Source organism: Staurois parvus, unplaced genomic scaffold (assembly GCF_062004578.1).
Source record: "Staurois parvus isolate SC_StPar_1 unplaced genomic scaffold, SC_StPar_1.0 ptg000011l, whole genome shotgun sequence".
Taxonomy (NCBI): domain Eukaryota; kingdom Metazoa; phylum Chordata; class Amphibia; order Anura; family Ranidae; genus Staurois; species Staurois parvus.
In genome coordinates, this window is record NW_028317807.1 from 3,936,548 (window position 1) to 3,950,296 (window position 13,749).

Consider the following 13,749-nt stretch of genomic DNA (forward strand, 5'->3'; position numbering starts at 1 on the left):
TATTAAATGTGTAGATAGTACTGCACCTTTCAATTCTGAGAAAAGCAAATGTCTCCTTTTTCTTCTGACATAAATGCCTACAGCATAATTTTAGTTCTTAGTTTGGGCAGGTTTTCGTACGACAAGATTTTCACAATCGTTACCAAAGTAAAGAATTGTACTGTATTTTGAAAGTCAGAGTTGTTCTTGCCAGTATTTATCATCCTAAAAGGTTCAATAAAATACCACAAAATAAAGTTGTCTGGGAAGGGGGTAACGTTGAGTCCTAAATACTTCACTGTTCGCAAAATGTCAGCTGTAAGCAATATTGAAAAGTTTATTGTGCCACAATTTCATAATTTTATGATGGCTTACTAAGGTGTATTACCTTTTTGCATAAAATTTAAAAAAAAAGTGTCAGATCTTTCTTTTTTTTTTTTCAGTGTTCTTTTTGGCATAAAATTGTCGTCCATTTTTTTTTTTTTTTTTTTTTTTTTTTAGGGATTCAGATGAAGTTTGAAGGTGTTTTATACCCAGTGATCATCTCGCCTGTAAGAGTCAGTGATTTGTATGCTGTGTCCACAACTAGCCAAGGTAATTGTGTGGATTTATTCGGGGGTTTGTTTGTTTCTTAAATTTTAGAAATCTATATTGGCACCCTGATCACCAAGCGTGAAAAGTAAAGGTAGCCCACACATTTCTGGGTTAATGCTGTCAGAATAAATACACACTGTAATAAGTACACACTGATTAAAAAATGTACCACTAATTTTTTTGAGCAGAGCATAGCATCAAGTCATTTAAACTCCTGGGATATTCATCTGGTCAGTTAAGTAGCAGAGGGGGTTGTTAATCAGTTTCAGCTGCTTTTGGTTTTAATGAAATTAACAGGTGCACTAGATGGGCAACAATGAGATGACCCCCCAAAACAGGAATAGTAGTACAGGTGGAGGCCACTGACTTTTCTTTTTTTCCCTACTCCTCTTTTCTGACTTTTTTTTTATTTTTTTTTTTTACTAGTTTTGCATTTGGCTAGGGTCAGTGTCACTACTGGTAGCATGAGGCGATACCTGGACCCTGCAGAGGTTGCACAGGCAGTCCAACTCCTCCAGGATGGCACATCAATACGTGCCATTGCCAGAAGGTTTGCTGTGTCTCCCAGCACAGTCTCAAGAGCATGGAGGAGATTCCAGGAGACAGGCTGGACAGCTCTAGGAGAGCTGGACAGGACCGTAGAAGGTCCTTAACCCATCAGCAGGACCGGTATCTGCTCCTTTGTGCAAGTAGGAACAGGTCTCCAGCAGGCCACTGGTGTGAATGTCTGAACAAATCAGAAACAGACTTCATAAGGGTGGCCTGCGGGCCTGATGTCCTCTAGTGGGCCCTGTGCTCACTGCCCAGCACCATAGAGCTTGATTGTCATTTGCCATTGAACACCAGAATTGGCAGGTCCACCACTGGTGCCCTGTGCTTTTCACAGATGAGAGCAGGTTCACCCTGAGCACATGTGACAAACGTGAAAGGGTCTGGAGAAGCCGTGGAGAATGTTATGCTTTCTTTAACATCGTTCAGCATGACCATTTTGTTGGATGGTCAGTGATGGTCTGGAAAGGCATATCTATGGAGGGACGCACAGACATCTACAGGCTAGACAATGGCACCCTGACTGCCACTATGTAACTGGATGAAATTCTTGGACCCATTGTCAAACCGTACACTGGTGCAGTGGGTCCTGGGTTCCTCTTGGTGCACAACAATGCCTGACCTCATGTAGAGAGAGTATGCAGGCAATTCTGGAGGATGAAGGAATTGAGACCATTGAATGGCCCCACACTCGCCTGACCGAAATCCAATAGAATACTTCAGGGTTATCAAGTTTCGGTCCATCTGATGCCACCAGGTTGCACCTCACTGTCCAGGGGCTCAGTGATGCCCTGCTCCAGATCTGGGAGGAAATGCCCCAGGACACCATCCGTCATCTCATTAGGAGTATGCCCGATGTTGTTAGGCATGCATACAAGCACGTGGGGGCCATACAAACTACTGAGTACCATTTTGAGTTGCTGCAATTACATTTCAGCAAAATGGACAAGCCTGCTGCATGCTTTCTTGGGTTGTCTTTGAATTCAATCCACTGTAGGTTGATCATTTTCATTTCCATCAAACGATGGGGCATCCTTACGTTCCTAACACATTACCCAGTCCATATCAGTATAGCTATCCAGCATGATATTTTTTCCCCATTGAGATCTGATGTGTTTTAAAAGTGTTCCTTTTATTTTTTTGAGCAGTGTATATACTGTATATCCTAATATATAAAAATGTTTTTGGGGGGGAGATTCGATCTGCAAGGTCTTAATTCTGGGCTCCAAGGCCTGACCACCTTGTCACAGCTATCTTGAAGGGTCTCCATCTCCTCCTTTTTGGATTTTATAAGTTTCACATCCTGGAATATTCAGAAGGAAGAGTGAAACATCATTATCTCACCAGGATAGTAAAGACCTGGTGGTGAGAACAGAGCTGTGATAAGGGTAGGAAAAGCCTTGAACAAGGAGAGATGGGGGAGATGTCGTCATTGTATTTTGTATTTGTCCTTTTATGAAGGCAGTAGGTTACTTAGCCATTCAATAACTCTACATTTGTTATGCCAGCATCACTGGAACTGACCTGTTAAGAAGGGATATATTGTATAATGGACACATTTTAACTTGTATGGGGGAAGATATTCTCAGTCAGGTAGTACATTCTTTGAAACCTCTGAGAAAGATGAACATTTTTAAAACACCGTTTTTTTCTTTTTTTAGGGATTACAATTGGGGCTGCGGTCAGTCTTGCACAAGTTAAACACATTTTAAATGAGAATGTTTCTAAACTGCCGCAGAGTAAAACCAAGATCTTTCATGCATTACTTAAGCAGCTGAGCACGCTGGCGGGAGAGCAAATTAGAAGCATGGCTGTACGTATAATTCTAAAAGCACTCAATTTTGAAGTGTTCTGCAATATCTGAATTTACTGTAGATTTTTCTTCATTTGCCCACTTTCATAGGGAAAGAATCAACATGTTTGAAATGTATTACATATATTCCTACTGTTGACTATCATTTTATAAAGCTGTTCTTCTCAATCAGATGGATAGCTATTTATGTACTTCATACTACTTCAATTTAATTTATTCTAAACTAATGTTTTTAATACATTCAGTCTCTTGGAGGGCATGTCATCAGTAAAGGTTCAGCAAGTGATCTTAACCCAGTGCTTGCTGCAGGGGGAGCTGCACTAAACTTGGCTTCCAAAGGTAATTATTCTGTTGTCCAGAAATACAGGTTGCATGCTGTTGGCATAATTGTAATTGTTCTCTGTAGTAAAAATGTATTGCAGTGTATACTTTTTTGCTAATATTTAAAATGTTGCCAGCTTGAAGTGAACTTTCCAGTAACTTGATAATGTATTCTTACCTTCCTGACAAGTCCTACTATAAAGAAACACCTAGATTTTGAAGCTATACCTGTCAGCACCTGTGGTAGTGAGCTCTTTAATCCACAACTTGGGGTTCCCCAGGGTGCGGAGTCTAAGCCCCAGCCTGCTTGTTCACCAGGGCCCCTGATGGTGGGGATGGGCTTGGAGCAGGCTGGAACCAGGTCGCTGCCCCCAGGTACACCCAGCTGAGGTAGAAGAGACCGCTAGCGGGAGCAGGGTATAACGGGAGTAGACACAGGAGATCAAGTTGGCAAGCCGAGGTCAGGACAGGCGGAAAACTAGCAATGTCAGGAACGAAGCCGGGGTCGGTACACAGACTATAAAGGATACTCGTTTTTTTTTTTTTTTTTGTTCTTTTAATTTTTTGTGCTATAAAAAAAAATCGACCATTTTGAGAACAAACAATATTTGACTTTTTGCTATTAAACATGTCCAGTAAAAAAATTAAAATCAAATTTCATCATAAATTTAGGCCAAAATGTATTATGCTAAATGTTTTGCTAAAAAAAAATCCCAATAAGTGTAAATTAATTGGTTATGTGAAAGTTATAGCGTTTACAAATGGCTGTATATATACTGGGATTTTTTTTTTTTTTTTTTTACTAGTAAGGGCGGGGATCAGCAACTTATAGCGGGACTGCGGTGGGCATTCTGAAACTGGGGGGAACTGACTTTGTGTCACTGACATCCCCAATACAGTGATCAGTACTATAAAAAAGCACTGGCTCTGTACCAATAGCACCGGGCAGGAAATGGTTAACATATGGGGCGATCAAAGGTGTGTGTATGTGTTTCACTGTAAGCACACTGCTTTGCATGGATTTTCATAGCAGTGCCATGCAAAGCAGTGTGCAGGAGCTGACAGGGGAGAGAACTGTTTTATTTACAAATAGATCTTCCCCCTTCCCTGTCAGAGATGCTCGGCAATCACCAAGCACCAGCAAGTTATCACCGGCCGGGACCCGGTGATTGACAGCCACGGCTGCAAATGGTGACGCAGGTAGGGCGCTTGTGCACCTTGTGTGCGCCCCCTACCCGAAAATGCTAAATCATGTATATACGCATTATATATGTTTTGCACACCCATGACGCCCTGTAGCAGTACTTTTTCTATAGGATGGACGGGAAGCGGTTAAAAACAATGACCCATCATAGGGACCTGGTGTTGGAGGGCCATGAAATCAGAATAAAGGATACTTTTTACCAGGCATTAATGCCCCCCCCCCCTTATGAGGTAATGTATTTACCTGGGAGAAGAAATGTTTTAACCCCTTTAAGCCGACTGCACACAAATGTGTGGCCTCCCGGTGTCTGGGCCTAGACGCTGAGCGGCCGCACATTTGCATTCAATATACAAAATACATATGTGCTGAGAGCACGCGTCCTGCACGCCCCCAGCACACATGTCCGGTACTCACGGAAAGGTCCCGGTCTCCTCTTTCGATCGGGACCTTTCCCGATCATGTGACCGCCGTGACGAGACCGCTGTGATGCCATAAACCCCGCCCGTCCCGCCTCCAGGCTTCTGAAACTCTCTTAAAGGGCCAGCATGAAGTGGTTAAGTTATTAATGCCCCTGATTAATTTAAGTAACCTTCACGGGACTCCTTTTTTTTTTTTTTTGTGTACTGGTTCCTAAATCTGAACAGTATATTCAAGATGTGTTCTTACTAATGCTTTATGTAAGGGTGATGATAATGTGTGCCCCTCTGATCTCTTTACCTTTTTACTACAAGATACTTGCAGATGGTATTCTACAGTATGATGCTAACTCTATGATCTACTAGAACATCCAGATCCTTTTCCTATTGCTTCTCCATAATGCAGCTGTGTTACAGTCAACCACAACACTTGTAGTGGAAAAGCAGCAGAACCTATTTCACATGTTGACAGCTTATTAATTTTGAATAGGCTGCCTTAGTGTATTTCCACTTTTGCATCCAAATTTGGATTACACCCACTTTTAGATTTGTTAAATTTCCCAATTCACATAGCATAACATGCAAAAAAAGAACATTGCAGTTTACCTTTTTTAGATGCGCTATTTTAGACCATACAGCAAGAACAACCCTTAATAATTCTTTGTTTATGAGGGAGCTGGGCAGCTGTTTGCCGTAATTTACACTGTCTGTATTGTGCAGGCAGATCTTCATTATCAATTGTAACTAAATTTGACCACTGTTTGTCCTCATAAATGGTTAAAGAGGTGGAGTCTGGGCATTTTTGCATTGTATATTAATGAGAACAGACTTGGCACAGGCTCAGTTAAAGAATGCTCCAAAAACCTTGCCGTCAGCCATGACCTCCCCTCCTGAGAAACTGCCAATAGGTAAAAAAAATGTTTTTTGCATGTGTGAGTGGGAGCAAATAGTGGAGTTTTCTTAATTTTCACTGCATAAGTGGAAATTTTGCTTTAAGCAGCATGCCTCAACACTGCGGAGCACTACATTTTAGTTTGAATGCCCATTTAGATTTTCCAACATTAATCATTTACTGTTGTAAATAAGTTCACATGGTGCAGCTTGTTTCAAGACATCTTGCAAGATATATTCTGCAACATAGTTTTTTGTCATCTGCAAACACCTAAATTGTGCTTTTATCAGGTTTTATATAGGAATTGTATTTAAAAATGTTGCGGTATGCTGAATCTTTTATTATGTAAGCTTTGGTTACTTGGCTGGGAATGGGGATTGATTTACTTTTTGAAGACTCCTTTCCTCTCCACATGGAGTTGGGGTCTTCTTGTGGATTCTAGAAGGGAACAAGTTTGTTTTCTCAACAGTATGTGAAAGAAGTGGTAATTTTGGGTTCTCTGTTCTGAGCATTGACCATAAGAACAACCTCAGCCCATCTGACACGCTTCATTGAATGGAAAAAAAAACACTGCAAGCATGTATAGACACAAGTACAAATACCTTTTTAGCTTGGCTGTGGGTTGCTACCGGAAAATACACACACCTGTTTAATAATAATTATATTTAATCTTTTGATACAGGTTACAAGAAATCACTGTTTGAATATAAATGAGTAGGTTATTTACAGTGGGTATATTTGTACACAGTAGGCTAGACAGAGTAAGAACTAAACCAAAGCTAAACTGTGATCAATGTGCAATTGGACATGTGCATTTAGTTTCGTAACTAATTGATTTTCATCCGAAAAGTTTGATTTTCAGAGATTCCGATATGTACGAATCTTCGAATGGACATAGTAATGAATGGAAATGAATCCGAAAAAATTTGTAATGCAATTTAACGAATGCATTAATTTCATTTGTTTCATTCGGATGATCACATGATGCAATAGTAGTTCGGCCCCATGGAGAAATAAATTCAATTCATTCCACGCGGTGACTCTACAAGCCGCCAGGCACCTGACTATAGGAGCTTATCATAGAATGTGAACTGTGGACCCCAATAATGCGGACACTACATAAATGAGGAATTAAAGTTCACGGTTTTTAGTTTTTAGGCAGAGTTTCACTACTACCTGCAGTGCATCACAGAGTAGGGTGTGCTTACCTGTCTGGACTACACCTCCCTCATTACTATACCACCTCTTGTTTTATTTCCACCCACTGTCCTACTTCTCCCCTTAAGGTGACCATATGCATTCTAATCTGATTGTACAATCTCCTTTTACATCTACCATCAGCTATGTAGTGCAACGGAAACAGAATACCATACAAAATAATACGATGTACGTATCTTAATTACATCTCTGACTTACTTAAATATAAGCGTGGAATATAAATCTTTTAATAATAGTAGACAAAAAAAGTGGCAGTTGACTAGTGTAGAACTACCTGAAGAGTGGTTAATCTGATTTCAAGCAGAGTAATATTCACTACAAAGAATTCAATGCAATATTAGATTTATTAGATCACATGTATCATGGAAAAGGTTGAGATTCACATGGTGCACATGTTGCAATCATAGTAAAATCAAAGAATTAAAATGAAAAAAAACCATTCGGCATCTTCACAAATGGTTGTATGGGCAAGAATCTCAGGCAACAGTCTAGCATGTAATGGGTAAAGACCACCTCAAAAGGTGAATTTAGCCTTTAATTTTCTGGATTGTTTTCCTGACTGTAGCCAACAATGTCTTCTGTTGTACGTCTAAACAAACGTGGTGGTGTGGTTTTTTTGGTTTCTTGACCATGGAATCTTGTTGCTGCTTGGTAACCCGATTCCATGACTAAAATATCTAATCGTAAAATATTCCTTTAACTTCATGTAGTTACAACACGGACAATCCCACTGGATGGCTCATTTTTCTCAGGTGCCTCTGCCCTAAACCCAGGGGAAGTTTTGCAGAGTGTCTTTATACCTTACTCAGAAAAAGTAAGTCTTAAAATGTATTCTCTAACTTGTATTTAAACTATATCTGCATGTTTTTTTGTTCTGACTTCATGACTTCTTAATACGTGTTAATCCAAATATGAATGTTTTGAAGAGAGATGCCTTTTTAATTATCCTGTCATTAATATCAATTCCATGGATAATAAACAAGCAACAGCAAAAATAAACTTAAATTCTTCTAATTTACTTTAAAATTTTTAGTGATCCACCCAAAACTGCTATTGTGTATGAAAAAAGGAAATGGCAACCAGAGTACTTGCCCAAAACATCAGACTTCATAACTCCATAATCCATATTAAATTTGTGACCGGCAAATTTCTCTGGATGAAACGAGCAAGAGGACATGCTGATAATTGTAGTTCACACAGTATAGTGAATCTTCAGTCCATATGATGCTGCAGTTCTCTTGATACTTCACTGGGTAGTGACCATACATCTAAACAAAGGGAAAGATCGCTGCTGTAAGATCCGGGCTCTCGGTATGTGACAGGCTGACTGGCTGAAAGCTCGGATTACCAACTCCGACATGACGCTGTCCATAGACTATGGCGTGTCCGATCTAGTATGCATGCACACAGACCTGCTGGCATAGCTCACCATGGAAGGATACCATGACTGAGGGGAGCAAGCACGCCATAGTCTATGAATGGTGCCATGACGGAGTTGGTAATCAGCTAGCGAGCCTGTCACATACCAAGATCTCAGATCTTACAGCAGCGATCCAGGAGCCAATTGTGAGTGAAATGATTTTAGTCTTTTTAACCACTTGCCCTTCCAAAGATTTACCACCCTTCCTGACCAAGCCATTAGTTGCTATTTGGCACAGCGCTATTTCAACTGGTAATTGCGCGGTCATGCAACAGTGTACCCAAACAAAAATGTTTTTCACACAAATAGAGCTTTCTTGTGATATGTGATCACAACTGGGAATTTTATTTTTTGTGATTATGAATGCAAAAATACTGAATATTTTGAAAGAAAAAAACATATTTTCTACTTTCGGTTACAAAAAATATCCAATACACTCAGTAATAAATTTAGGCCAAAATGTATTCTGCTACATTTTTGTTAAAATAAAAAATCCCAATACGTGTATATTTGTTTTGTGTGAAAGTTATAGCGTCTACAAATTATGGTGTAATGTACTGGACTTTACACAGCTTTTACTTTCTGACTGCCTATCTCATTTCTAAAAGGTGCTAAAATGCCAGTGCAGTACATAGACTCCCAAATTACCCTTTTTCTTGGGAAGTAGATACCCCAAGGAATATGTTGAGAGGCATGTTGAGTCCATAGAAGATATTTTATTTTTTTGCCACAAATTTTTTAATTACATTTTTATTTTTTTACACAAAGTTGTGACTTAAAGGATATATTGCTCACCTGTGCCATGGCTATATGTGGAATAACACCCCAACAGTCTAGCCAAGAACAGGACCCCAAAATCCAATAAGCACCTTCAGGCTTCTAAAGGGCTTTATTTCCTCATTACACTTTGAAAGCCTGAAGGTGTGCAACTTCCTCACTGCCCATCACAGTTTTGGGATTTGGGCTAAAATGCCGGGATAGTACAAACACTCCTTCAAATGACCCCTTTTTGGAAAATAGACAATCCAAGGAATTTGATAAGAGGCATGGTGAGTATTTTGCTGCTATCATTTTTGTCAGAGTTTTGAAAATATTAAATGTGCTGTCTAACGTGCGTGTAAAATGCAGTGCTTTTACACAGTGCTTTCTCTTCTCTCCCTGGACCTAGGGAGGACAGTGGAGGGGCACAGGCACGTTCACAATCTGAAATAGAAAGCGACATAAAGGTTACGTCTCTTTGCCCAGAGCCGCAAAAACCCATTCTCAATGCAGTATTTTTTATTTAATTAATTTTACTTTTTTTAAAAAAATACTTTTATCAAAGTAGTGTAATGTTACCATAGTAACGTTGTACTACTTTGGGGGGGTGATCAGGGATTTTTTTTTTTTTTACAGTTTGCATTGCATGAGCAATGAACATCAGTGCTCTGCAATGCAAAACTTGCTTTGAATTGTCATGAGGTACAATCATGACAGTTCAATATAATAGTGATCTGTGATTGGCTAGATGGTCACATGGTACAGAGTGCTGTGATTAGCCTCATGTATCATGCGAGAGCTGTGATCCACTCACAGCTCATCAGGAAGAGAAGCAGATTGATTGATTCATAACAGCTTTGCTGATCATGGGATAGCATAGTGATCACTGGGTCCCGTTCATCGGGATCTGCATTCCTCGGTGTCCCATGGACACATCAGTTGTGGGTGGGGAGAGCTGTGCCCAGTGTTAGTACAGTCAGAGTGATGTACCCATATGTCGCTTTGCCTGTATCTGCCACCCGTCCGCAGTACATTGTGGGCGGTTGACAAGCGGTTAATAAACAATACACTAGGGCGGTAGTGCACTTTCTCTTCTTTCACTTTGTTGTTTGGCTAAAAAGTTGAACAATGCAGTTTCTGAATAGCATCCAGGGAAAATTACATCTAAAGTCTTTTCTCCTTTTTCTTGAAAAAGTGCTAAAAAATTTATTTATATATATAATTTTTTACAACATGTTTTATAGTAGTGTAGGCAGGTGCAGTCTACTTTCTCCACTGTGGGTTGTGCTCATGGAGCTCAGGAGATACCTGGTTTCTCTAGGGTTTCCTGGTCCCGGGAGGCAGTTTTCCAGTTGGCTATGCAGCATTCAGGTTGAGTGTTTCCCAGAGTGGCACTTTCCCGTTGGGCTGTTCTGTTAATTGCAGCTTGACTTGATGTGTTTATTGCCAACCTGCAGCATTTTTTACTGACAAAACAGTAAAAAAAAAAATGTGCTCCATCAAATTTTTTTATGACATTTAAAACAAAGTCAATAAATATTTAAACCGTATAAACACAACATGGAAACACTGACAAGACCCATGACAAGTAATTTGACTGGTTTACACTTACAAATGTCAACACAGAATGACAAATGATCAGTCCCTGATATTTTACAGACAGTTGTTAAAATCACTGATTTTTTTGCAAACTGTCCACAAATTTACTTATGGCTGGCAACCCTGATCTAAACCCAAGAGCAAAATATAATCTATGTCTGAAATGCAGTACCATCGGCCCTTCCTGTTAGCTGAACTAGAAGTACAAACAATCTTCTGTTCCTTCTGTAAACTTCTACCAAACCACCAACACCACCATATAATGGAGATGGAAAGGACATGTTTCGTAAGTAAGGATGTGGAGAGTGGAGTGAGAAGTGTGCCATTCACAGGAATACCAGGTGAAAATATAGGGAAAAGCCTAAAGGGAAAATTAATGCACTCGGCTCCTCTAAGGACTCAAGAGCTGCAATATATTTGTTTTTTGATTTAGATACACTTTAGGAACAGTCTTGTATTTCATTCTTTTTCCTTTTTCTTTTTTTTCTCTTAGACACAGTTTGTGTCTGCATTCAGGCAAGCCCAGAGAGAAGAAAATGCTTTTGCTATTGTCAATGCTGGGATGAAAGTGGAGTTTAAAGAGAATACGGATGTCATAAAGGACATTAACATATTTTTTGGCGGCATCAGTTCTACAACTGTGTTTGCAGCGAACACCAGACAAGCTCTAATTGGGAGGCAAGTAAAAAGTGTAAAGGTTTTTTTCAAATTTTGGCTAACATCAGTTGTACATAATTTGTTGGTCACTAAAATATATTTGAGGTAGGTATTGTATATAATTATAGTGTTTTCCAAGAGTAAGTACTGAAGTTCTGATGATGATCATATACAGTACATACTCAGCATAAGGCTCAGTTAACAAATATGGACCGTTCGTTTCATCAGTCCAGTCACATTTTTTTTCAAAGAAAAGAAACAGATGAAGTTTACCATCAATTTTTTTTTACATCCACTGCCAACGTAAAGTCGGACCACTTGTCCGTTTTACATCAGTTTTTTCATCCGTTATGGTGTCTTTTTTTTGTTTAAGGAACAAAACTAAGGCTTTCAAAAACTGATGTTGATGAATATGGATGTAAACGGATGATCACCCGTTTTTCCATAGAGATACATTGATGTCCATTTTTTTTTTTTTTCCATTTGTCAGTGGATGAAAAACAGACAAAGGGGGCCAAGTGTTACACGGAAGATTCCTAGAAAGTAGAAAGAAGTTTCACCAAACAAATGAGCTTAGCTCAACCTCCTGGCAGCTATCATGCAGCAGGGGTCCATCTCCCAGCTGGTCTCTGTCATCACTATTCACTTGATGCATGGGAAGAAGTCAGTGCTGAAGTCCATACAAACTGCAACCTAATGGAATTAAAAGGTGGCTTCTCCTGCTCCAGGGCAAAACCCTCCCTTGCTGATTCTATTCATAGCTTTCCTCCTTTGCAATTTGTGGCACCCACAATCCACCTGCCATCTCATCATCTATGGAGCCCTCTTTGCAAATAATGCTGGAATATCACTATCTCTTGCATGGTCCTGGTACTATATTCCTCATCCTCAAGATCTGAAACTAAGTACACTTGCACATGACCAATGTTCTCCTCTTGCAGCAAGTCACTGATCACATGGTGACGTAATTCTGATGACAGCTCATTGCCAGGTGGCGGGGCTATGGTGGGATCAGCAAAAGAGGGCATATTCATAGCCATTGAAGATAACTGGTTGCTTTGTACCTGGGAAGACTCAACTACCTTTGGAACATGCCACTCTAAGATAGAAAAAGCAGATGATCTCTGCCGCTAGATGGTACATCCTGACCACTATTTTGTCCTTCAGAACCTCCTCCTCCAAAAAGAACCTCTACTCCTCCCTTCAACCCTACCTGATGTTCTAAAAAGCCATAGCAAAGGAAATATGCCTCCCTGCCCCAATGGGGAAAAAACCTCATTTAAACTCCCACTAAATAGTGTGCGTGCATGTGTTTATGTATTTATGCATGAATGTATACAAAAGAGAATGTGCACCTAGATTGATTTCCCCTGGAGGTAGACAAACTGTGGTCCAAAGCTTCCAGTGTCTTCCTGGCACTTTAAACAGCATAGGAGTATCAGATGAAGAGCCGGAAACTCATTCTCATGATAAAAGTACTTTATTTATAAAGGGTACAGTAAAGTTACAACAGCTTGCACGTTTCTGTAAAAAACCTAGTCATGCCTATGAATAAGGTTTTTACTGAAATGTGTAAGCTGCTGAACGAGTTGTCGACTCTTCATCTTATTCTCGTATGTATGTATTCTAAGTTGTTAAAACTTTGTTCAGTGTGTATGCAAGTAAGTCCCAGTAAAAAAGAGCAAAAAGATAAACCCTAATAAACAACAAAAATGCAAGGAGAGAGCCAGTATCTAAACAGTAATTTCAGTTGGAGCTAGCCAACACATACAGGTAAAGAGGGCTGTTTGGTCTCTGAACTGTGAATATGGGGAGTACAGAAAATATGAATACATGCAATCCACAGTAGAGTATAATATAGCACTGTATAGCAAATAACTCTCCTCCCTAAACACACTATCAGCTCTCTCTAAAACAAAGAACACAGCACCTCTAAGTGTGTACTGTGAAGGTATTTAATAGAAAGATAAGTAGTAACTCACATCTTCGAATTTAAAAAAAACGGCTCATGGGTAAGAGGGTGAGACGTCTGTAGCCAGATGTAGTTGTGTGACTGATCCAGAGAGGAGATCGATTGAGTCCGCCAGAAGGTAGTGTTGTGCATGTGCAACATGGCTGGTAAGCCTGGTGGAATCTCCAAGGTGTCTGCCAGCAGATGGTGCTGTGCATATGCAGCATAGATGGTGAAGCCTGGCGGAGTCTCCAAGATGTCCGGGATCAGCACATGTGGCATCTGACGTCATCAAAATGCGACGCGTTTCTGAGCATCTTCAGGACGAGATGAGTCCAGGCGCGCTCTTTTCATCAAGCAGCTTTATAGTAAGGGGG

General features: G+C 40.0%; 1 protein-coding gene across 1 annotated transcript in view; it reads left to right on the forward strand.

Moving 5' to 3' along the window:
• The window catches only part of LOC149473719 (aldehyde oxidase 1-like), a 148,591-nt gene that overhangs the window by 53,431 nt on the left and 81,411 nt on the right, over positions 1–13,749 (forward strand). The window contains exons 10-14 of the mRNA XM_089670217.1: positions 481–573; positions 2,784–2,935; positions 3,181–3,274; positions 7,697–7,800; positions 11,258–11,442. Of these exons, the coding sequence (XP_089526343.1) occupies positions 481–573; positions 2,784–2,935; positions 3,181–3,274; positions 7,697–7,800; positions 11,258–11,442 (628 nt within the window). The remainder of the gene's footprint in view (positions 1–480; positions 574–2,783; positions 2,936–3,180; positions 3,275–7,696; positions 7,801–11,257; positions 11,443–13,749) is intronic.